Source organism: Crocodylus porosus, unplaced genomic scaffold (assembly GCF_001723895.1).
Source record: "Crocodylus porosus isolate Cpor-Errol unplaced genomic scaffold, CroPor_comp1, whole genome shotgun sequence".
Classification (NCBI taxonomy): Eukaryota; Metazoa; Chordata; order Crocodylia; family Crocodylidae; genus Crocodylus; species Crocodylus porosus.
The window spans coordinates 890,233-911,483 of NW_017728939.1; the positions used below are offsets into that span (position 1 = coordinate 890,233).

Sequence of the window (21,251 nt, forward strand, 5' to 3'; positions counted from 1 at the left end):
CTGTGATAATATTCATAAGTAAATAGGTCCTGCTCATACACTGTAGCTTAGGCTTGAAGGTGAGTTGAATTCATCTTTCCCAAGGAAAAAGAGAGGTGGCCAGCCGTCGCTCAGAGCGGGGTACCTCCAAGGTCGGTGGGAGATATCGGCGCGTCGGTCAAGATACGGGTTGATTCTCATGAGACGCAATCGCACTTCAGATCTTGATGCAAAGCAAGAATTTTGCAGAGCTAAAGCAAGAACCTGTTTTGTAATCAGGAACGTGTTGTCTTGTAGCAGGCGTTTTCCATGGGGAGGGAAAATCCCCAGGCCCCCCAGGGGCCAGCAGGTAACTGCCACCTGAGATGTTTTTAGTGCATCTCTCTAAAGGTTGCAAAACCCTTGATGCTTTTCATTCCATGGGATAACAGGTGTCTCGCATTGAACCTTGTATTATTTCCTCCGCATCAATCTGTGCTGAGAACAAAGAGTTTGGCCCAGCCCCTGCAGGAGTAGGTCATAAACCAAACTAAACTATCGGGATTGCTGGAGGCAACTGAGAACTGCACATTTAATATAAGAACTGGGCACTTCTGAAGGGATCCAGGGTGTACAGGAAGTGTTTACGAAGCATTCTTTGGTTCAATAAATGAGATGATGCACTGACATGGCTTGCAGTTCAGGGGTAGGTTTAAAATAGAGAGGCTTCTCCGCTCAGAGGGACGCTGGATTGTAGGATAGTCCGGCAAAAGAAAAAATGGAAGCAAGGAAGGTGGAAGAGGCCAGAGCACAGACGTGCATTTACTTGGCATCTGATGTGATAGAGGGATACCAGGTCGGGAGCAGAGTGAATTTTCCCATTTGTAGGGGTGGTGGCAGGGTGATGGTGTAGCCGTGACAGTCCGTGAGAGGCCAAGGTTTTTTGGGGGTGATATCTTTCATTGGACCAGCTGCATGGTTGGAATAAAGTTAGACAAGCTTTGAAATGCCAGCCATTCTTTACTGTCTGAATATCATCCAAAAAATCAGAAAATCATAGAAAATGAGGGTGGAAGGGACCTCAGGAGGTCACAACTAGTCCAATCCCCTGCTCCAAGCAGGGCCAGCCCCAACTACATCATCCCAGCTGAGGCTTTGTCTATTTGGGTCTTAAAAACCTCCAAGGATGGAGAGTTCACCACCTCTCCGGGGAGCCTGGTCCAGTGCTTCACCACCCCCACAGTGAGGGATTATTTCCTGATGTTTAACCTCAACTTCCCTTGCTGCAGCCTGAGCCCATTGCTCCTTGTTCTGTCGTCTGCCCCCACTGAGAACAGCCCAGTGCCATCCTCTGTGCAGCCCCCCTCGCAGGGAGGTGACGGCTGCTGTTCAATCCCCCTCGGTCTTCTCTTCTCCAGACTAAATCAGCCCAGTTCCCTCAGCCTCTCCTCACAAACCATGTGCCCCAGCCCCCAAACCATTTCTATTGCCCTCCACTCTCTCCAGTGCAGACTCTCTCCAACTTGTCCACGCCCTTTCTGTAGTGGGGGGCCCAAAACAGGACACAGGACTCCAGATGTGGCCTCCCCAGCACTGGCAACACTGCCACCAGTGCAGCCCAGGTTGCTGGGCTCCAGCCCTCGAGGGCAGTGATTCTTCCCCTGTCGTCAGTGCAACACTCCCATCACTCACTGGCAGCACTCCCACCAGTGCAGCCCAGGTTGCTGGTAGCCCTCTGGGCTACAAGGGCACACTGCTGGCTCATCTGCAGCTTCTTGTCCCCTGTCTCCCCCAGGTCCTTTTCTGCAGAGCTGCTGCCAGCCAGGCAGCCCCAGCCTGTCCCGGTGCAGGGGATGGCTCCGTCCCAAGTGCAGGACTTTGCACTTGTCCGTGTTGAACCTCATGAAATCCTTGCCGCTTGCATTTTTAGAGTAAATATATTTACACTCAGGGCTCCTCTCTTTCCACTCAGGAGGGCCGAACCGCTAGGACAGCTCGAAGGTCCAGGGGTATTTCAGCATCCTTCAAAACTATGTCATACCTCCTAGCGCACAGCATCCTGGACCAGGAGAAACAAGAGTTCAGTCTTTGCAATTTCTCTATGGGTCTTGCCAAGGAGATCGTTCCACACCGCCCTGATGGTGTTTCTCTGCAATGTGGGCACCTGTTTGCTAAGAATTAACTCTGTTTTCTGGTCCTTGATCACAGTACAAAATCTTTGGGGTAAGGAGTGTGCAATCTTTGCTGTTGGCATGGTGCCATACGCACCCAGAGCTCTCCGTAACAAAAGGTACGGTGCTAGCCTTCAAGGGAAACTGTGCATCTCGACTGCTGGAAGCTTTTTAGCACAGGCTGTCTTATAGGGAAGATTGAGTAGCAGGTTGGGCTTCCTGAGGTCCCTTCCAAACCCATTTGAGCCTGATTCTAATTGGCTTCACCTTCACCCCGGCCATTAAACCGTCACATGGAAAAGATAAGCTGGAAAACACCCCCGCCTATTTACCCAGCCCTGAGCCATCATGTTGTTGGGGGTGAACATGAAAGCTTTCATGTTGCCAGTGCTGCTGTGGTTTAAATGCAGGATCCCAGACTTTCCCTTTGACCTGTGCATTAGCATTAGCATGACAACAGCAGGGTGATGGTAGGGGGAGGAGATGCCATGCTGTGCATGGTTGAAAGGGATTTGCAAAGGGCAATCCCACCCTTGCCTGTGTACAAGAGCTCCAAGGACTTGTTTCTTCTCCCAGAAGCTTTTCAGCAGCGTGCGCCCCATTCCCCGGCCAGTTCAGTATCACCCAGCGGGATGAGAGCGTTTGGGACGCCTACCGGGCCAGCAGCAGGGATTCCCACTTTTCTCATTGGAAATGAGACTCAGTTCCCACAAGGACTGCACACATCTCTTGCCCATCCCTTGCTCATTCTCACCCTCTCCGTTTCCATCCCGCTTCGTCCGCTAATGGAGGATTCAAAGCAGAACCTGGATTTAGACACTGGAGATGTTTGCAACCCCAGCTCCAGTGTGAACTTTACATGGACTGATCCTGGCCTCCAGATCCAGCTGACCTCCAGACCCAGAAAGCTGTCGAGGTCTTGCCAGGCCGGGTTTGCTCTCGAGCAGGCGGGTGCTCTGTGGGCAGCATCATGGCTTTGTTGAGGCATGTCTTTTTATGCACGTGTTAGAGTAACTCTGGTTCTGCCCAGACAGCCAGAGAGCAATAGGCTTGGATTCGCAGCCCATGCCAGGTCTTCAAGGCTTCCTAGAAAGCGTTTCATGAGGATAAGGGAGTTTTCACTACCAGGGCTACCTTTTCGGTGCATGCTCAGACACCCGGCCTAGCGAAAGCCCTTGCGCTGCCTGAAACGCACAGTCTGGTCTAGTTGCAGGAACGCTGTGCTTCGTCTGCTGTTGGGCTATAAATCTCAGCCAATTTTCCTGTCCTCTTGGTACCTCCACATCTTCGCTGGTTAAACACAGGAATTACAGTGACAGCACAGGGATGATGGATGTGAAGATTAGGTAAGGTTTGTACCGTGCTTTGAGGATGCCGGTATGACCAGCCCAGAGCACCGAGTCAGGCCCCTCAGATGTGAGGGTAGCTTCAAAAGGAGTTGTTTAATGATGTTCTTGGTACTTACCTCCCAGTTTCTGAGCCTTTAGAGTTTATGTCTTACAGGTTTGCTTTACCACTGTGAAGATGAGAGGTTCATTTTTAAAAAGAAAAGGAAATCTGAGTTTCTCTTATAATCACATGACTCCAGGACCTGGGGAGTCCTAAAAAACCCATTATCCTCAAAACCAGCACTGCTGAGTCACGCAGGACTTGCAGTGAAATCCTGGAAGCTGGCAGCCTTGCAATTCTAAGTGGAAAGAGCCACTTCATGCTGCTGGTCCAAGTTCATCTCTCAGGAGCTGAGGAGCCCCGGGTGCCCCATGGGGACACTGGGCAGCGTTCTCAGAGCAGGTTTATTAGCATTGCCCAGCATCACCTGGTGATGGCAGAGGTCGAAAAACTCATGGAGTGGCCTCTGCAGGGTTCTGGGGCTCATCCGTGATATTCTCTTTTGATTGATTCGTTAGGACCAGGCCTGAACTAAGTCCTGGCTCTTGAAAGCCTCTGCAGCGACCCAGATTCAGATCCAAACTTTGCATCTGGTTGCACTCGGCCCCTGAATCCAGCTGCCTCCCAGGATCTGGGAGGCTTGGTCTGAGCCCAGACTTCAATGCCAAGGCCCATTTCAGTTGCCGTTCAGAGGCATTTTAGCCCGAGCAGCTGCGAGGCCACTAAGCCAATGTCATTTCCATATCTCAAGAACCAGATTAATGCAGCCGGCCCAAAGCCACTGAAGACCAAATCCACCACTGGGGTAACTCCATCAGCTTCAAAGGGGTCGCACAGGGGATGAGGCAGCTCCTGTGAACCTGTTGTGGGGCGAGCTGCTGGGGAGGATGGTCTGGGCTTTTTCCATCCTGTTACGGTTTAGACATCAGCTGCCCTAGACGAGAGAGCAGATGACCAAGCTGTGCTGCCGTCACCAGCTATTGGCAACAGATCCTCGTGGTACCGCAGCGGCTGGGAGAAAACACAGTCCCGCTTTGGTTTGGAGGAGGAATTTTTCTCTCCCCCCGAGCTGTAGATGTGGCTGTATCAAGGCAGGGCTGCATGGGACTGTTGCAATTGCTGTTCGGAGCGTGGGTGGGCTGGCACCTCCAGAGAGCCAAGCGGGAGCTACTGCAGCTCCAGCCGGCGGAGAGAAGCTGTTTAGAGCAGGGCGGGGAGCTGCGACACACTCACCAAGCACTCCCTCTTCACTGGGGAGCTAGTGCCAGGAGGCTGTGCGAGTCACCGTCAAGGGCCCGACTTCCAGACCCAGCGGTGAGCTGGGTAGCATTAGCCCCTGCCTTCTGCCCTCCACATACAGAGAGATCAAAGCTGACAGGAGGCTCCAGCTTGGCTGCTTGACTCTCACCCAAGAAGCTGAAGCCCCGAACGTCCCCACGAGCCCTCAAGCCAACTCAGTGTTGTTAGTGGTTGGCCCCAAGACAGTCAGTTGGGTCAGTTGTTTGCAACCCAAATCTATTAAGGTGTCAAACTGGTAGAACTGGCTGAAAACAACAGGAATTTTCCTACAGCCCCCCCCAGGCTACAACAGGTAATAATAAATCAGGCCCTCTCTATTATGAAGCCACTTGAACAGAGGGGCGCCTTGTGTATCTGTGCGGGGGTCTCGCAGACCCCAGCCACCTCCTGGGTCTCTTCCTCCTCGCAAGCCATACTTATGCCGGGATGACAGCTGAAGAAACCACGCCTCGGCTTGGCGTAGAACAGCTCGCCCTAACCTCCTTTAAGCCGCTTCCTCTTATGCTTTATTAATTGCTGGTGTGTTTAAATAACCTTCGGTCAGGTGCAGCTGAAGAGTTTGGCGCATCACGGAGCTACTGGACTGGGTATGTGACAGTTCTCAGTGGAGGATGCCAGATGCCCTGAAGGTGGAAAGCCAATATATAACTACAGCCCACCCACGCCAGCTCCTTGCTCGGTCACCGGAGGGTCTGCTTGCACCGTGCCCCATGCAGAGAGCACCGCGGGGCGGCTCTGGACCCGTCCTCATCAGTGAAGCGAAGGAGAAGGCAGGGGGGACAGGTGGGAAGAAAAGAGCAACCTGTTCCAACTTGGTTGGTCTCCAAAAGCTTTACTAAGGAGGCCAGACTGGAGTGGGGCAATTCTTACGAACGCAGGGCATTCAGCAATCCACGGGCAGGAATCCCAGAGGACCAACGGGCAAGACCGAGCAAAAGTGCCCCTGACTTCATGGGTCTTCTCAGCTCTCACAACACCGCACCCATGAACCATAAAAAGCCTCAGGCTCGAAGGGGAAGATGAGCTCGGGACTTTCCTCCCTACCGTTTGCTCTTGCCGCGGCGCTGGGTACTGCGTGCACACATCTGTGCTGGAAGCACCTATACGCTAATGGACAAGGAACAGGAGAGGAAAGGGAGAAGTAGGGAGAGGCGAGTGACTTGTCCCATGGAGAGCAGGAGTGGACAAAGAAACGCACTCTTGTGATGCACACGCAGACGTCGCAGGAGCCAGGCCATGCCGGCGTCCAGCGTGAAGCAGCCGGCCGCCCGCCCACCTTTCGTCAGGAAAGCGGATATCAGAATCGGTCCCGGGGGGTTTAAAGGGAACACGATGAACCCCATGCAATGCAAGCCCGTACACAGGGAGCAACTATATACACGTGGCCCCCTCCTCAAAGCTCGCTGGAGTCCGTGTCCAGAGAGCTGCGCAGGTTATCTTAGCAGCTGCGTGTTTTATTTCTTTTTTTTTGAGGATCATAAAGGGCTTTTGTTCCAAGGTATATTTAACAGGGGAGTGGAAGGGAAGTGGGAGGGCTCTGTGCACAGGGAATGTGTCTCTTGGGCTCTTTCTGCTCACCCACCCCCTCAGCAGATACTCCTGGAGGGTGGAGTATGAACGAAAAAAGGGAGAAAATAATAATTAAAAATACTGAAATTGCAGTCCAAGGGAATGTCTGGGCGTCCAGGCCTGGAGGCCGCTGGGTGCCTTGAAATACGCAGCAGCACAAACAGGGCAGGGTGCCCAAAATGACGGCGGAGGTGGGGCGGGGGTGGTCTCACGTCTGTCAGCAGCTGGAGAGCGCAGGGGAAGCGTTGCACAACGCTGCCCCCCCTCCCCGGGCGGCCCGGTAGGGAGGCCAAGGCGTCTGGGCTCTGTTCCCAGCTCCGGCTGGCTGGGCGACGTGGAGCAGGTCCCTCCTCGCTCCCCACAGGGTCCCCCCTGGCACAGTGGGGGTGGCAACGTTTTCTTGGCTCCGGGAAGGTTGTGAGCATCGGGCACAGGACAGGGACGGAGAGCAGCGCTGCGTTGCCGTACGGGAGATCTGTGCCACGAGGCAAGAGGAGTCGCGCGCGTGCTAGAAAGCCCAGCGGCCCTGGCCGTGCGTGCGCGCTCTGCGCGCCAGCTGTGCCCGCCGCGCCGCAGGGACGCGGCTGTGCTGCAGCCTCAAGAAAGCAGAGCGGCCCAGTGGTCTCACACCGTCACTCCCCTCTTCCAGCACCTGGGCAACTCGGCTCCAGGAGCAGCCGATGTCCTCCCGGCCGTGAGTCCTGACAGAGCGTCCCCATGCAGAGCATGACCGAGGCCCCAGGGTTACGTGCCACCCCTGCAGCGAAGCAATGGGCGGCTGGGGCTGCAAGCAGCCCTTTTCCCGGGGCCCTTTCCCCCCGCCCCGGCCACCTCTGCGCTCTGCCTCCAAGCTCTTCAGATGCTGGCTTTTGCACCAAGCTCTTCAGATGCTGCCATGTCCCTGCCAGAGGCCGGCTCCCTCCCACTGCCCCCCAGCTCTAGCACCTAGTGGGGCCTTCTCAGAAGGGTGGGGATGGGGAACAAATGGATGGACGCATATCCGGGTTTAGGATGAAAAGAGCACCATTGCTGGATAAGAGACACATGCCTAAGGAAGCAGCCCTGGCTCTTACGCTCACTCAACCAGGCAAGGCTTCCTCTGGGGTCCCCATCACAAACACTACATCAGCTTGTGCCTCCTCGCCAGGGGTGTAGCGCCGCCGCAATACTCAGGTCAGCTATTTCCCCCTTCCCGTTCCCCTCCTGGTCTAAACAGAGGAGGGTGTGAGTGCATCACAGCAGAGATGGGCTTGCGTGACCCTGTCCTGGCAACAGCTCCTCTCACTTCAAATGGACCTCATTGCTGCTACTGCAGGGGCAGGCAACTATTTTGGGCGGAGGGCCGCTTACTGAGTTTTGGCAAGCCATCTGCGTGACAGGCAGCCCAGGGCAGATCAATATTAATTTTCTAAATTTTTTAGGGGCCCCGCGGGCTGCATAGAGCCTGGCAGGCTGCATCCAGCTGCCGGGCTGCATTTTGCCCACCCCTGTGCCACTGGCTACCATGGCTGCGCTTTCCTGGGCCCCGGCCCCTCTGTGTGCCCCAGGGGGCTTGTACGCGCAGCACCCCGCACTCGTGCAGCATCAAGCCTCGGTCTTCTAATCTGGGCTCCTTCCCCGCTGGTTTTGAAGGTAGGTTTTGGTCTTATGGCAGGGGAGGGGGCCATATTGTTGTGAATCCCATGCTGACGCAGACAGATAGGCTGAACAGATTACACAGGCAGTGGGAGGGAGGCAGAGAGGGAGAGACAGAGAGAAAGAGAGGTGAAAGGTTTTAATCTTTTTCGAGGCTTGCACCGACATGCCTCCTAGATCGTCTCCTGCCTTCCATACCCAGGCAGCGTGAGTCACCCGCGAAGCCTATGCTTTGCCTGTTCGGTGCACCACAGACTACAGAAACCATCCCGCGGGAGCTGTCCGAGCCTCGGTGCATTTTGTCCGGCCCCAGTCATAAACCTTTTCCTCGCTCGGAGCTGAGTCACCAGGGCAGACCTGCGCTGAAGTCTTGCAGACTGCAGGAAAACAGCCATGTGTCTGGGCTGCTCCTTGCCCGCCCGTGGGCTGGAGCAACGCTCATCCTGTTGGCTGGTAGACAGCCATGCGTGAGAAGGATGTAAGAAAAAAGCCCCCGAACCCTTTCCCCCTTTATGCGCGGTGCGGCCCGTGGAAGGAGTCCGTGACCCGCGTGCTCTGAGGCTGAATGAAGCAATGTGCTACGGGTGCTGATGTCTAGTAAAGTTACATTTTTTAAACGAGGATCTTAAAAGAGAAAAGCGCCCCAGAGACCTTCTGACGAGAGAAGGTGAGGAAAGGGAAGCCACGGGCTAAGTTATCCATAAAGAACTTTCTTTTTTTAAATGGCAGGAAACTGTGAGGCTTAATTGATTTTCTTAAATCACCGCCTTGATACAAGAGAGGGTCAGAGAGAGATGCAGCAAAGAGAAAATTGGCCCCCTGGCTCTAGAGAATGACAGACGCTATGGTTTGGCATTACAGCGTATAAAACACAAAACGTGAGCTTGAAACCAAGTATCACAGAGATGAATCAATGGTTCCCTCCTTGTTTTGTCATATCTTTTCCCTTCGGGGTTTTTCCTCCTTGCTTTGCTTCCCCACCCTTCTCCTTCTCTTCCCCTTGCTTATAGACAGGTAGATTCCTCATCTCCGCGCGGCTGCCTTGCCTCTCCGTCTGGCGCACTAAGGGTTAACAACTGCACCTGTTTAGGTGTACCTGTCCCATGGCACCTGTCTCATCAACCAATCAGGGGCTGAACTCTGGGGAACCTACCTGTCAGCAAAATACCTGTACACAAAAACCTCAACATAAATCAAACACTTCATTTCACAGGCAATGTCTGTATTTAGCAGGTACTAGAGGAGAGAAGTCACCCGAATTTACTGTCTGCGAAAATCCGGAGAAATCTTGGGGAAACATGTCTAATGAACTTGAGTAAGTAGACTGCTTTATTTAACTAATCCCCTATGCATATAGGCTAAGTATTTCATCTGAGAAAGGTTTACGTGTTGCTAGTCTGAATGAATTAGATTCCACCGGTTTAATCTGCCTGTCTAGCCATTTAGAAATTAAAGTCAAGGATTGGGAGAGGCATATGTCTCAGTTTTTCTGTTCTGCATGAGCTTATTGTTTCTCTTATTAGGAATCATTTCTCAATATCACAAAAAAACCGCCTCTCCTTAAATCTGTGATCGTACAGTTTCCCTCTAGACTAAAATTTGACGTACCAAGTTTGATCCCAGAGGCAAAATTTTCCTGTCTCCCTTTGACAAAATCCAATATATGGTATCTTACTATCTTGGACTGCGTAATTTTTAATTAAAGGAGAACCCATTGAAGAGTTTGAGATGAGATTCTGGGTTCTTCAAACTCCATAACTGCATATTTAAACTTCATAAAGGAACTAGAAATTGATGTGGATCAATTTATTTTGACCTTTTGGAAAAGTATTCAAACAAGTATATTGCTGAGCAGCTTTTCATGGGTAAATAGGTGTTGCTCCTACATTTGGGAACTCCTAAATGCTTATTCTTCAAATACTATTGCTTATGTACTTTGCTAACGCACTGGCCCAACTGCCAAAGGATCATTGCAGCATAAGCTGGGGATGGCTTATACAATTAAGGGTCCCCTGGGTATGAAATGATATGGCAGAGATCAGGTTGATGCTGGAGGATGGCATAAGCAGAGGGCTGGCTTCTGCCCTTTTAATCAGAGGAGCAGCACAAATGGTGTCAGAGGCTGTCTGAAGAGAGAGCTCCATAGGAAATATATGTGCATATAGCGTGATGTATACAGGCAGAGATATCTGGAGCACTGGAACAGGGCATTTGAAAATGTGTGTGTGTGATTATACACACATCTCTTTACCAGCTGACAGAGGGGCTGTGATAGTCAACGACTGGAAAGGACCTTGAAGATGTGAAGCACCAATGATAGTTTTATGCAAACCCTGGACATTTAATACATTGAGACAGGGCTGAGTAAAGCAGAGAAGTGTCTTAATTTTTCCTCTTGAATTTTTTGGGTAGGTGAGTTGGCTATTTATTTATTTAGTGTGTGCGTGTGTAAAATCCAGCTTAGAATGAGATTTATTAGATTGTTTCTACCCACCATGAATCAGTGGCATTAAGTTACCTAATAAATTGCATGGTTGCTTGATCCCTTTCCCACTAATGGATTGTTAACCCCTGTGTCCTTCAGATGAAACAGAGGGAATTTGATGAGAGTAGCATCTCCTTTGTGATTCAGATCTTGATTGCACTGATTGATAGAAATGCAGAGGTAGTTATCTGGCCTCATCTGTAGGAGAGATCTGGTTTGTTGCTTTGTCTGATTGCCTCCAGAGCAGGGAAAGGGCCCCCTTGCAACTACCTGAACTGACTTGAACTGAAAACTTTTCCCTGTGAATTAGGCTTACAGATGCTTTTCCAGACCTGGAAAGCCTTAGCTTCCCACCACAAAGCTTGGACTGAGAGCAGGGGCCGCTGGAGGCTATGATCTCCAGCTTGCAAATACTGATGTGCTGCATGGGGGCAGGAGGAGCCAAGCAGTCTCTTTTAGAAAGGAACCATTTAAGAGGACAATGGCCCTAGAGCCCCTCAAGCTGAAAAGCTCCCTGGGGTCAAATAAGGGAGCAATGCTGGGAGATAAGGGAGGTGAAAACAGCAGGATGCCAAAGCTGGCCTTGAAATGTTCTCAGCTGGCTTTGCCACAGCACGGGGAGAAAGCTGGGTCAGGGAGAGAGGGGGCCCTGAGGAAGGCTTGTGGCAGGGTGCAAAGGTTTTAGCGGCGGGTCTATTCCAGCAGCCTTCCCCCTTGGGTAGGATCCTCCTGGGCCAGACTCATCTAGGGTGCAACTCCTCTGACGTCAGCAGGAGAGGATGGCTCTCAGCACCTCATAGGACCGGGCGTTTAAAGGGCAGTACCCGGGACCTGAAGCAAGGGAGCTCAGTGAGTGCAGCCCTAGCGCTTCCACATGCTCCTTCTCCAGCCTGCATCTTTCCCCGAGCCAGGCATCTCCACCAACCTGACGGGAGACATGGAGGGGAAAGCCTGAATCTTGGACAGGTGTAAATCCACCAGGCTTGAGCACCTTCCACGCCAGCTGATTATCTGACCTAAAAGGACATTCCCTCTCCCCAGGCAATCTTCCTGGTGAGGGCAAGGCCACCTCTGTGGCAGTGGAATAGCCTTTCCACACACAAGGCTTTGTTCCTATGAGCAGTTTACGCAGCCCTTTATAACAGTGAGCAGATGCGTAATGCTGCAGCTTGCAGGCTTGAAAGAGTTAACCAAGAGCTACTCCCAGTTGTGGTTTTGTGGTCGAAACCATGATCGCCAGGAGCAAATTTTTGTCATGCATAAGGTGTGTTATTAAAACTTGAGTTATGCTCCTGGTGAATGAAAAGTTAAAGCCCTTTATTAGATCCCAGCTGGAAAGCCCACAAAGGCTACCCGTCCCGGCAGCAAGGTATATTTTCACATGAGCCAGGGGATTTGTTTGTATAAAGCTATGTACAGAGAGCTTTGCACATTAAAAGCCCAGTAACTGCAGCCCCCCATAGAGCAATGCAATCAAGTCACTCGGAGCAAACCCTAGACTAAAAGTCCCCATAACTCTACCTCTGTGCAGTTCCTCCGCCCGGACACGGCTAGGTGGGGTGCACTGGTGTAGAGAGGTGAAGTCAGCAATGTGACAGCCGTGTTCACCAGCTGAGGCTCTCAGCCTGCATTGCGTTTGCTGTCTGGATCGTTACAAAATGCTCACCTAAAAAAGTACTTGCATGGCATGCCTATTCCACACGCTTCAGTTCTGCTGTCCTTCATGGAGCTCGTTGTTGGACGGGAGCCTGGTCAAAGGCAATTACATGCCCAGTAAACAGTTGGAAAAAAACCCATTACCCAATTGGATTCAAGAAGGTGGCGATTACATTCAAGCTGAACCGCCATCTCTCGTGCAGGGGTGGCAATGGGCAGAGGTTGTTAAGAAACCACGGACCCCCTTGTTTATGGTGATGATTCGTTTTACGGGACGGGCTCCCACACCTGTGGGACCCCATTTTGGAAGGGGCTGTACAAACACCGCTGCAAAGGAACTGATATTGCCGTCCAACTAGAAGGCAACAGACAGCAGACGGATGTGGGCGGGCAGGCAGGGGGAGAAAAGAAGGAGACGATCCAAATCAAGCGAGTATGTCCTTGGTGGTCTTAGCCTATCACCTGCTGGGTGCTGCTCAGGTTCCTGCTCAGCACCATTGTTCTCTCTGGCAACCACGCCGTGATGACCTGCTTCCTGGACATGGGTTGCTTAACTGCGCTCCACCTGGCATCGAAGGAGTCAGACTCACTTGAGAGAGAAACTGCTTGAAAAAACCCAGGGAATTGGTAGATGAGATGAGATGAGAGGATGGAGCTCTTAGACGAGGCCCTAGTACTCCCGCACTGGAGAGCCCCTTTGAGGGAGCTTTACAAGGTAGGACCTGGTCTTCCTCGAAAGGCCCTTGCTGTGTGTGTGTACGGCAGGCAGCACAACTGGCTCATCAGAAAGGTGCCAAGTGGGCAAAGATGACCTGGTAGCTGGGGTGACAGGCGGGGACTCCTAACACCTGTTTTACTGCAGACTTCCCGCGTGGTCCCTTGGTCTCTCTGCTGTCCTTACTCCCTTTCTTTAGGAAAGCGGAGATTCGCTCCTGCCTCTAGGAGCAGCTCCCATCACTCGGTGCACCGTTGGTAGGATGCTGGGGTGATGACCAGCATATAAGAACTTGAATGTAATGGTATGAGCCCCTATCTAGGCACTACCACAATACAAATGAAGAACAATAATTAATATGGGATCAGCCCCTTGGATGACGCGATGCTGCAGTAAAGCCACCGGCGTCTGGCGTGGCTGATTGTATATGGCCTGTCACCGGGAGGCCAGGAAAGGCACGCAGAAACCCAGCCTGTGGCCCAACAAAAGGGAAAATTGTTTCATCCCACTCACCTGCTCTTTCTGTCTGAGCCCAGTGGGCAGCCTCTCCGGTTTCAGCTTCCCCTTAGGGTGGAATTGGAGCCGAGAAGCTGGTATCGCGTGGGACTGGCAAAGAGAGGGGGCAAGCGAGCTGTCGCTGGGGTGGGGGTCACCCTTGGCCGGACCCCGCACTGTTTGGAAACAAACAGGCTGCACCCTTCCCCGAACCGTGCGCTGCTTGCACAAGCCCCGGAGGCTCAGCGCGCGGCTCCCTGCACGCAGAGGGAGGCAGGACCGCGTGCTTGTCTCCTGAGCTGACTGCTGCACAAGGGCGGCTGCTTGGAAAAGGCAAGTTTGTTTTGCCAACCGGAAAGCAGCCGTTTGTGCTGGGTTCAGGCTGGCTTGACAAATGCACCAGGGAGGGACCAGGCATGATGCCAGGGGAACGCAGACCTGTCTGGAGCTGGGACTGAGCTCCCCTCTCGCCTTCCCGTGCCCCTCGGTCACGGCTGGCAGAAGGCCGAGCCCGCACAGACCGAAGGGCCAGCGCGCTCGGAGAGCACCTCTCCCGGGGTGCTGTGCCTGCTTCTCTCCTGAACCCACCTTCCTCGTGCATTCATTAACCTTCAGACCCCCCGCAGTCCAACCAAGGTCCTGTTCTCCTGGTGCCTCCCCCACAGGGCTGTCAGTGAATGCCAGCTACAAAACCCCTCTTTGTTTCCCTTAACAGAGGCGTGAGGCAGGAAAATCTCAGCCGCCCCAAACCCAGAGCCAAAGCCATCTCCAGGGCTTTTGGAAAAATCGGCATTGGATCGTACAAAACCTCTGGTCTTTGCACCAGAGGTTTTGCTTCGTATCTGAAAAGCGCGGCTCTGCCCACGCGGCGCAACGTGAGGCAAACCCCGACCCACCCAGCGCAGCGGTAGCCTACACCTGGAAGCTGTGCAGCTGCCCTGGCATGGCAGCCCGCGTAGGCTAACGAGCCACTTAGTTCATGTTAGCATGTGTCTTGCAGATGTCCATCTAATGAGAGTGAGGAGACGGGAGATGCAAAACCGTCACTTTTAACTCCCTCTTTAACTGGAATGAATCCAGTGCAAGTCTGCTGGCCTCCGGCCCAGTCGCCCAAAGCCGTGCTGGTGTCAGCTCCACGGGCAGCCTCAGCGGCTCAGCCACTTCGGAACATGGGACTGAGGCTCCTAACACTCTTTGGAAACTTTCATGCATCATAAACCCGAGACGGGGCAGGCTGCTTGGATTTGGGGGGAAAGGTGCCATTCTGGTCCTCCTTCTGCTTTGTACCTTAGAGGGCAAATCAGGTGTTGAAATGCCCTGCTATTCTGTCAGGTATCCAGGTTGTAGCCGTATCGGTCTAGAGGAAAAAGCAATCGGGACTCATAGTAGAGGTGGTATCTTTTATTTGACCAACAAGATTTTTGCAAAAAAATTCTTTAATTGCAAGCTTTCGGGCACAAACACCCTGCTGTTCTGCGGTACTTTACACCCGCTCTCCCATCCCTTTGGACAGAATAACTGGTGACATAAGAAAGATACGGCTGGGAACTTGTTCCCTGTTTGGAGAACTGGCGCCAAGCCATTTCTGACGTGAACAGTCTCTTTTCTGCCCTGTGTTGCTCCATCGCAGCGCAGTGTTATCTCTTCTGATTACAAGTGATAGGAGCCGGGTCTCACCCCAGACGCAGGCTGTGCTGCTGACGGCTCTTCCTTGAGAAGTTTGGATTGAGAACGGGTGAGGATTCCTGCCCGGACAGGACTGAACAGCCCCATCGCGGAGTCGACAGCCGTGAAATCTGAGTCATCCCGATCCGCACTCCTTGGAGACATGCGAGCAGCACTGAAGGGGAGGGAGGGCTGCGTGAGAAACGCCAGAGACAACGAAACTCCCGAAACACCTGCTTCCAGTTTCATGCGCTGAGTGAAACCAAAGTCAGCGCATCATCCCAGGCAGCAAGGGAGCGGTGGGTGAGGGGAGGAAGCCTGAGCTCAGCATCTCTGGTACAGCGAGGTGCTGGGCCCTGGGAAAACAGGGGAGCATGCCATGGATAACCCCTTGTCCTCATGACGCTACCTGGGGCCTCTCCCTCTGCAGCAGACTGCTGCTGCTTGGCATTGACATCAATAGGAGTTGGGTGTCTCAGTTGCCTTGAGGACTGGCACCGAGGTCATTCATTATTTGTGCACCTCTGCAGATGAGCCCAGAAGGGGACCTACCTATGGCCAGCTTGTCTCAGTGAACTGGGCTGGTAGCTGTCTTTGGCTGCATCGTGCCAATGTGTCTGGTCTTATCTTGGAAGCCAAGCAGGGCTGGACATACTTAGTAGCCGGACAGGAGCCTCTGGTGCTGCGGCTCCCCCGGGGTGGCTTTGTCTGAGGGAAGCTGAGCACCGTTACTCCGCACCGCCGCAGGGGGAATGTCAGTACACTTAGCCGTGGATGAAAAAGGTATGGCCACATCTGTGGGAGATCAGAGCCAGCACAGCCTCTTAAACTTCAGGTTCCTCCTAGAGTCCAAGAGCTGGGCGGTCAGAAAGGACAAAGCAAAATGCATCGGCGCTCGTCAAGTAAACTGCTGCCTGCAGAGGCATCCAGGGAGCTCCAGCTTCTCCTGCTGCCGCATCCCGTGACCAGCAGCCCGGGACGTGTTCACCTGGGCCACGTCCTGCAGCTCCGCACCAAGCTAAAAGTGCCTGTTGTTAATGGGCTGTTGGAAATGGGCTCTTCTCTAACGGTTTGTCTGGCTGCATCACATGCACTTCTGGGGCTGTGTTTTCCTGCTGCTCCCAGGAAGCCAGCACTTGTGGGAGAAGAGCCTTTTGGCCAAGCAGAAGTGGGTCAGTATGGGACACAGTTGGAAACTCGTCTGAGATGGGAATCCTCTGCTGGGACTTTTATTGGTCCCCCAGGAGTAACTGAATGCCATGGTGACGCAGGCTGGCTGGGAAATGTCCTTTTTCCCATGAGTATTTCACTGAAACCAAAGATTCTTCATCTCATTGTTCTCTTGCTCAAACATATTTCAGATCTTGATAACCCAAAACTTCAAAAAATTGGAGCATATCTGGGGATTTCCTGCCAACAGATTTAAGGAAAAATGGGCATTTCCTCTGTAATGCTGGGGTGGACTGTGGGCAGACCAAAGGTGTGGTGATGCACTCCCCAAGGTAAAATGCTGCCCTGGGGACAGCAGACACGCAGGCACAGCTGTTGTGGGTGCCACAGGCGGTGCCCACTGCTTATTCCATACCTTCAGAGTGGTTATAACCCAGCAGAGGGTTATAACACACTGCAAAAGCTAGCCCCTCTTGCCTCTGATCTACTGCATGCCAGCATGGTTTGCTAAAGGAAAAGCAAAGGAACCAGCGCTTAGCTTCCAGCAACACAAGGCTCTTTGGGTAAATCTGATATCTTTTATTAGACCGACTCAAATAGTTGGAAAAAATCTTCCTTGCAAGCTTTCAGGTGTAAATAATATCCTTCATCAGGCGGAGGAAGCATCTGTAGTTAGCGTGTGCTCTTCCTGGATGCTCTTCCTGGCTTCCAGCAAGGCAGCCGTGCATCCGAGAATCCATTAATGCAGAATTGGAGAGCTGGAGCAATTCTGAGAATAGAGACCAAACCAGGCACGGCTGCGATATGCTTATACCAGGTAGAAGTGGTCCCGTTGCCTTCTGCTCTGTAAAGCATTATTCAGTGTAAGAGATGGTATTGTGACCTGCCCACCGCCCCCATCCCCAGCACTTTGTAAGTGAAAACTGGAAATCGGTAGATTGTGTCAAAAGAACTTGTTAGAGCTGAATTACAGTTTTAACAGTGAGTGAGGGATGGACACTGGACTGAATCCCACGAGCGCCAAGCACTCCCCCTCTCAGCCTTGTGCATCCTCTAAAGCAGCGCGCTTGCACAGTCGTGCTCCTTCTTGCCCTGAGAGTACTGAGTATGACCCGGTCCAGGTCCAGCTCCCTGCAGAGGTGTTGTCCCACCCAGCCCGTGCATGGCCTTGCTGAGGGGTGCACCAGTCCTGCCCAGCAGAGAGGGTGAGGATGCTCCACTGCACTCTGCCTCTGCCTGCCCGGGTCTGAGGAAGCCTCTTGTGAGCAGGAGGATCCCCGGAGCCGGGGGTGTCTGCGGCCCCCCTTGGCTCCTGCCGGAGCCCCTGCCAGGGTATGATCTGGCCTTGAGCCTCCTACAAAAGGCAGAGCTGGGATTTTCACTGGCCCTGAGGGGGAAGGAAAGCAGCCCCCAGTGAAAGCCGGGGTTCCTTTGAGCTCCCATCCGGGCTGCCTTTAAGTGCAAGGCAAGGTTGAAGAACCAGTGCCGACGCTTTGCCTTAACCCCTGCCTCAGTTTCAGGTCCGTGTGCCTGATGAAGAACGACAGCACGAACTTCCAGAAGTTCTCCTACACCAGCGAAGACGAGGCCTGGAAAACCTACCTGGAGAACCCCCTGACCGCAGCCACCAAGGCGATGATGAGGATTAACGGCGACGACGACAGCGTGGCTGCCCTCAGCCTCCTCTATGATTACTACATGGTATGTTCCTGTCCGGGAGTCCTGAGCGAGCCTGCGCGTGTGCTGCTTGATCTGTGCAAAGTACTTTCACGGACCCTCGCAGTCGCTAATGTTTTTGGCCTTATGATTCCCGTGGGAGGTCGGTGCTATTGTCAGAGGGGAAGCGGAGGCACCGAGCAGCCCAAGATCACTCCATGCCAAGGTGGAGACCTGAGCGCAGGGCTCCCAAATCCCACTCTCAAACTTTTCCCTCGTGGCATGAAGGGGGTCAGGAAGGTTTTGAGATGCAAGGTCTACCTGAGGGCAGTCGTCCTCCCTCAGCAGGGAGTACTGAGCACCTCGCAGAGGCCTTCTCCCCCCAGCATCCCGGCGAGGTGGGAAGTGTGGCTCTAACAGGAGGGGGGACTGGGGTTTTCTGAAACGGCTCAGGGACTGAGTCCTGGTGGAAACCAATGGGACTGACGCTCCTGAATCCCTTGGGCACCTGTGAAACCTCCCTGCCTCCCCCCAGTGGCGAGACGCCCCTAGTCACACAGGGAGCCTGGGGAAGGGAGCCTGCCTGCCCCGTGCCAGGCCAGTCTCTTCACCACTAGGCTTGTTTGGTATAGCCGGGCTTGACACTGCTGCTGCTTTCCATAACCAAGTCTCTGGCGCTTAACCAGGCTCTGTTCCACCCTGTCGCAGGTCCCGAAGGAGAAGAGGGTCCTGCCGCCGGGTACGACGGGACGCACTGAACTAGGAAAGAGGTTAGACGGGCGCCTCTTCTCTGGCGCTGCCTGTTTCCCCCCCAGCCACCTGCATGCATGATGGATCTCCGCAGAAATCGGACATCAAAGCACTGTGTTATTCTCATCATCTGTGCAGGCAATTAACTGAGAGACCTGCATTAAAATGCTTCAGGCCAGATCCCCAGCTGCTGTGAAGTAGCTGCACCCACTTACACCACCTGGGCCCTGCCCAGCTGAACGCAGGGGAGTCCGGCTGACTGCCAGCTCCGGCCGCAGCTGGAGCCCTCAAGGCCTCCCTTTTCCATGTCAGCGGCTTCTAGCTTGCCTGCTGTCCTCTGTCTGATGACTCCTTCGTGTCCCTCCGAGGCTTTTTAGATAATTGATTGGGAAATTAATGGCCCATTAGCCCCTATGAATCCAGTTCCCCTTCCTGAACCCTGTGTGCTTTGGCAATCCGTTGTGCGTTTCACTTGGTGAGCTGCTTGCACTGCAATGGGCCCGCTGAATGGCACTTTGTTCCTCCTGGGTCGAAGCCTAGCCCCTCTCGGAGGCTCTGAATGGGCTCACACACTGTTTTCGTTGGCGGTCTCCGTTCAGAGGGGTTGGGGCTGTTGCATTACTAAAGGCTGCCTGGATTAAAAGAAGAGCAGTGCTATTTATCTGCTGTCTGGCGGGGTTCCGGCTTCCTGCTGCGTGGTTGCTCGAGGGTTTTGCTCCCCCCCCCTCACTAACAGAGGACGGAGGGCAAGGGCTCATTTTTGGGGAGCCTTTGTTGGTCCCTCTGCGCCTTGGCACGCTCCTGGCAGGTGTGGGAGCCAACAGCTTTTGGGCTGGTCCCCGAAACCGAAGCTTGCCTGGAGCAGGGCGGCTGGGAGCTGTGGCTTCCCTAGGGGAGTGCCGTCGTCAAGAGGGCGAGTGTGCTGCTAGTCCGGGGTTGGTTTGTTTTCTGTGCACAGGAACAGGCGCTGTCCCCTGCTTTTCTCCAGCTGGGCTAGGGGTCTTGGGCTGGTGCATGACGGCCTGGTGAGCCCCGGAGGGGACCGGCCCTGGATCACGTGCTTGTCACTGCGTGGCTGGGTTTCTTTCCTCTCTTGCTCCCCAGCCTGGAAGGTTCCCAGCGTTGTTTTCTCCCCCGTGCTCAGTCCCTCATGCCCCTGTCTTGAGGCTGCACCAGCTCTCCTGATTTCTGTGGCTAGTCTTGTGCTCTTTGCGGCTTTTCTCAACCCCCATCCCCTGGAGTCATGCAAATACATAGGAGAATCTCAGCTTCCCTCCGACCCCCCTTTCTAAAGGAAGTTTCCAGGCCTCGTGACTGCAGAGAAGCCCAGCCTTACAGCCACATCTTCTGGTTTTGGGGGGCTTGACTTAGGACTCTTGAATGTGCGGGGCAGGCCATGCTGGGCCGGGGTTGATAGTAAGTATTCGACACAGAGATGAGCTAGACTCAACCCCCAAATCTCCAGTCCACTGACCTTTAAGAACAAGTTATTTCTGCAAATGGTTTCTCCTCTGCCTGCCTTCCTACAAGCACCCCGATCCTGTGCAGTGCCGAGCACCCTCCACTCACCCCCTCTGCTGCCCTTTGGACTCGGCGAGGCGAGCTCTGTGCTCCACCGAGTTGAGTCCAGATTTCCCTGGAGCAAGGGCTATACTGGAACTTGCTCAGTGTGTTAGGGCTGCACCTAATTTGCCTAAATGCCTATTTACTAATGCAAATGAGTGCAGTGACGCTTGTGCGGCATCTTCTTTTGGGGGGCAGGTGATCATGCCTCAGTGACTATGCACTTCGACGTCTTAACCCTGGAAGTCAGCGATGTTCTCAGGTGGCAACTGCAGGGAAAGGATGTGGGGAGCCCCACTTCAGGGCCCCAAAGAGTCCCGGGTAGGCAGCTTCTCACTTCCTCTTCCAGCGGATAGGCCCTTGCTCTCTTCTCATGAGACGGGATCCTTTTCCCCTAGGCATTGCCATGGCATGGAGTACGACCCTGAGATCTCGGCCTTCGACAGCTCTGCCCATCTCATGAAGCTCCTGGCTGAAAACGTTTCCGTGACCCAAGAATACCCCGACCTGCAGAAGAAAAATGGCTTGAGCCTTGAAGGCATCCCCCAGGCTCCCCACAAGCCCGCCGTCCTCCCACCGGGCACCAGCAAGCTGGACGCCAACCCTGAGCACTACATGATCTCCTCGGGGGACGTGTATGACAGCGGCTCGCTGAACTCCCTCTTCGAGACGATTCACGTGGTGCCCCCGCAGCAGAGGTGGCAGCCGGACAGCACGTTCAAAGAGGACCCCCAGGAGGTCAGGACCTTTGCGGGGCTGCACTGCTGGGCGGGCTGGACTTGGGGCTCGAGAGAACAGAGCTGTCTGCTCCCGGGCCTCCGGGGGCCCGTGGGGGGGTCCCGTCCCTGCTGCGCGCCCCAGATTCCTCCTCTCTAAAACCAGGGTGCTTCCCTTCTGTGTGATGTAAAGAGAAAGGAGCATGGCCAAGCACAGTGCTTTGCCATCAGCCCAGGCTGCCAGCAGTGCACGACGGCCCTGCTCCCGCTGCAGTGCGTCCCCAGGGGCTGGGTCCCAGGCGCTGTAAGGGGACCTGGTTCTAGTGTCAAAACCTCCGGGTCAGATGCCAGGGTGATTT

General features: G+C 53.8%; 1 protein-coding gene across 1 annotated transcript in view; it reads left to right on the forward strand.

Moving 5' to 3' along the window:
- The first annotated feature begins 9,026 nt into the window (after positions 1-9,026).
- GRHL3 (grainyhead like transcription factor 3) overlaps positions 9,027-21,251 on the forward strand; it is a 34,552-nt gene continuing 22,327 nt past the window's right edge. The window contains exons 1-4 of the mRNA XM_019547610.1: positions 9,027-9,336; positions 17,722-17,908; positions 18,572-18,633; positions 20,575-20,914. Coding sequence (XP_019403155.1) covers positions 9,125-9,336; positions 17,722-17,908; positions 18,572-18,633; positions 20,575-20,914 — 801 coding nt within the window. The 5' untranslated portion in view covers positions 9,027-9,124. The remainder of the gene's footprint in view (positions 9,337-17,721; positions 17,909-18,571; positions 18,634-20,574; positions 20,915-21,251) is intronic.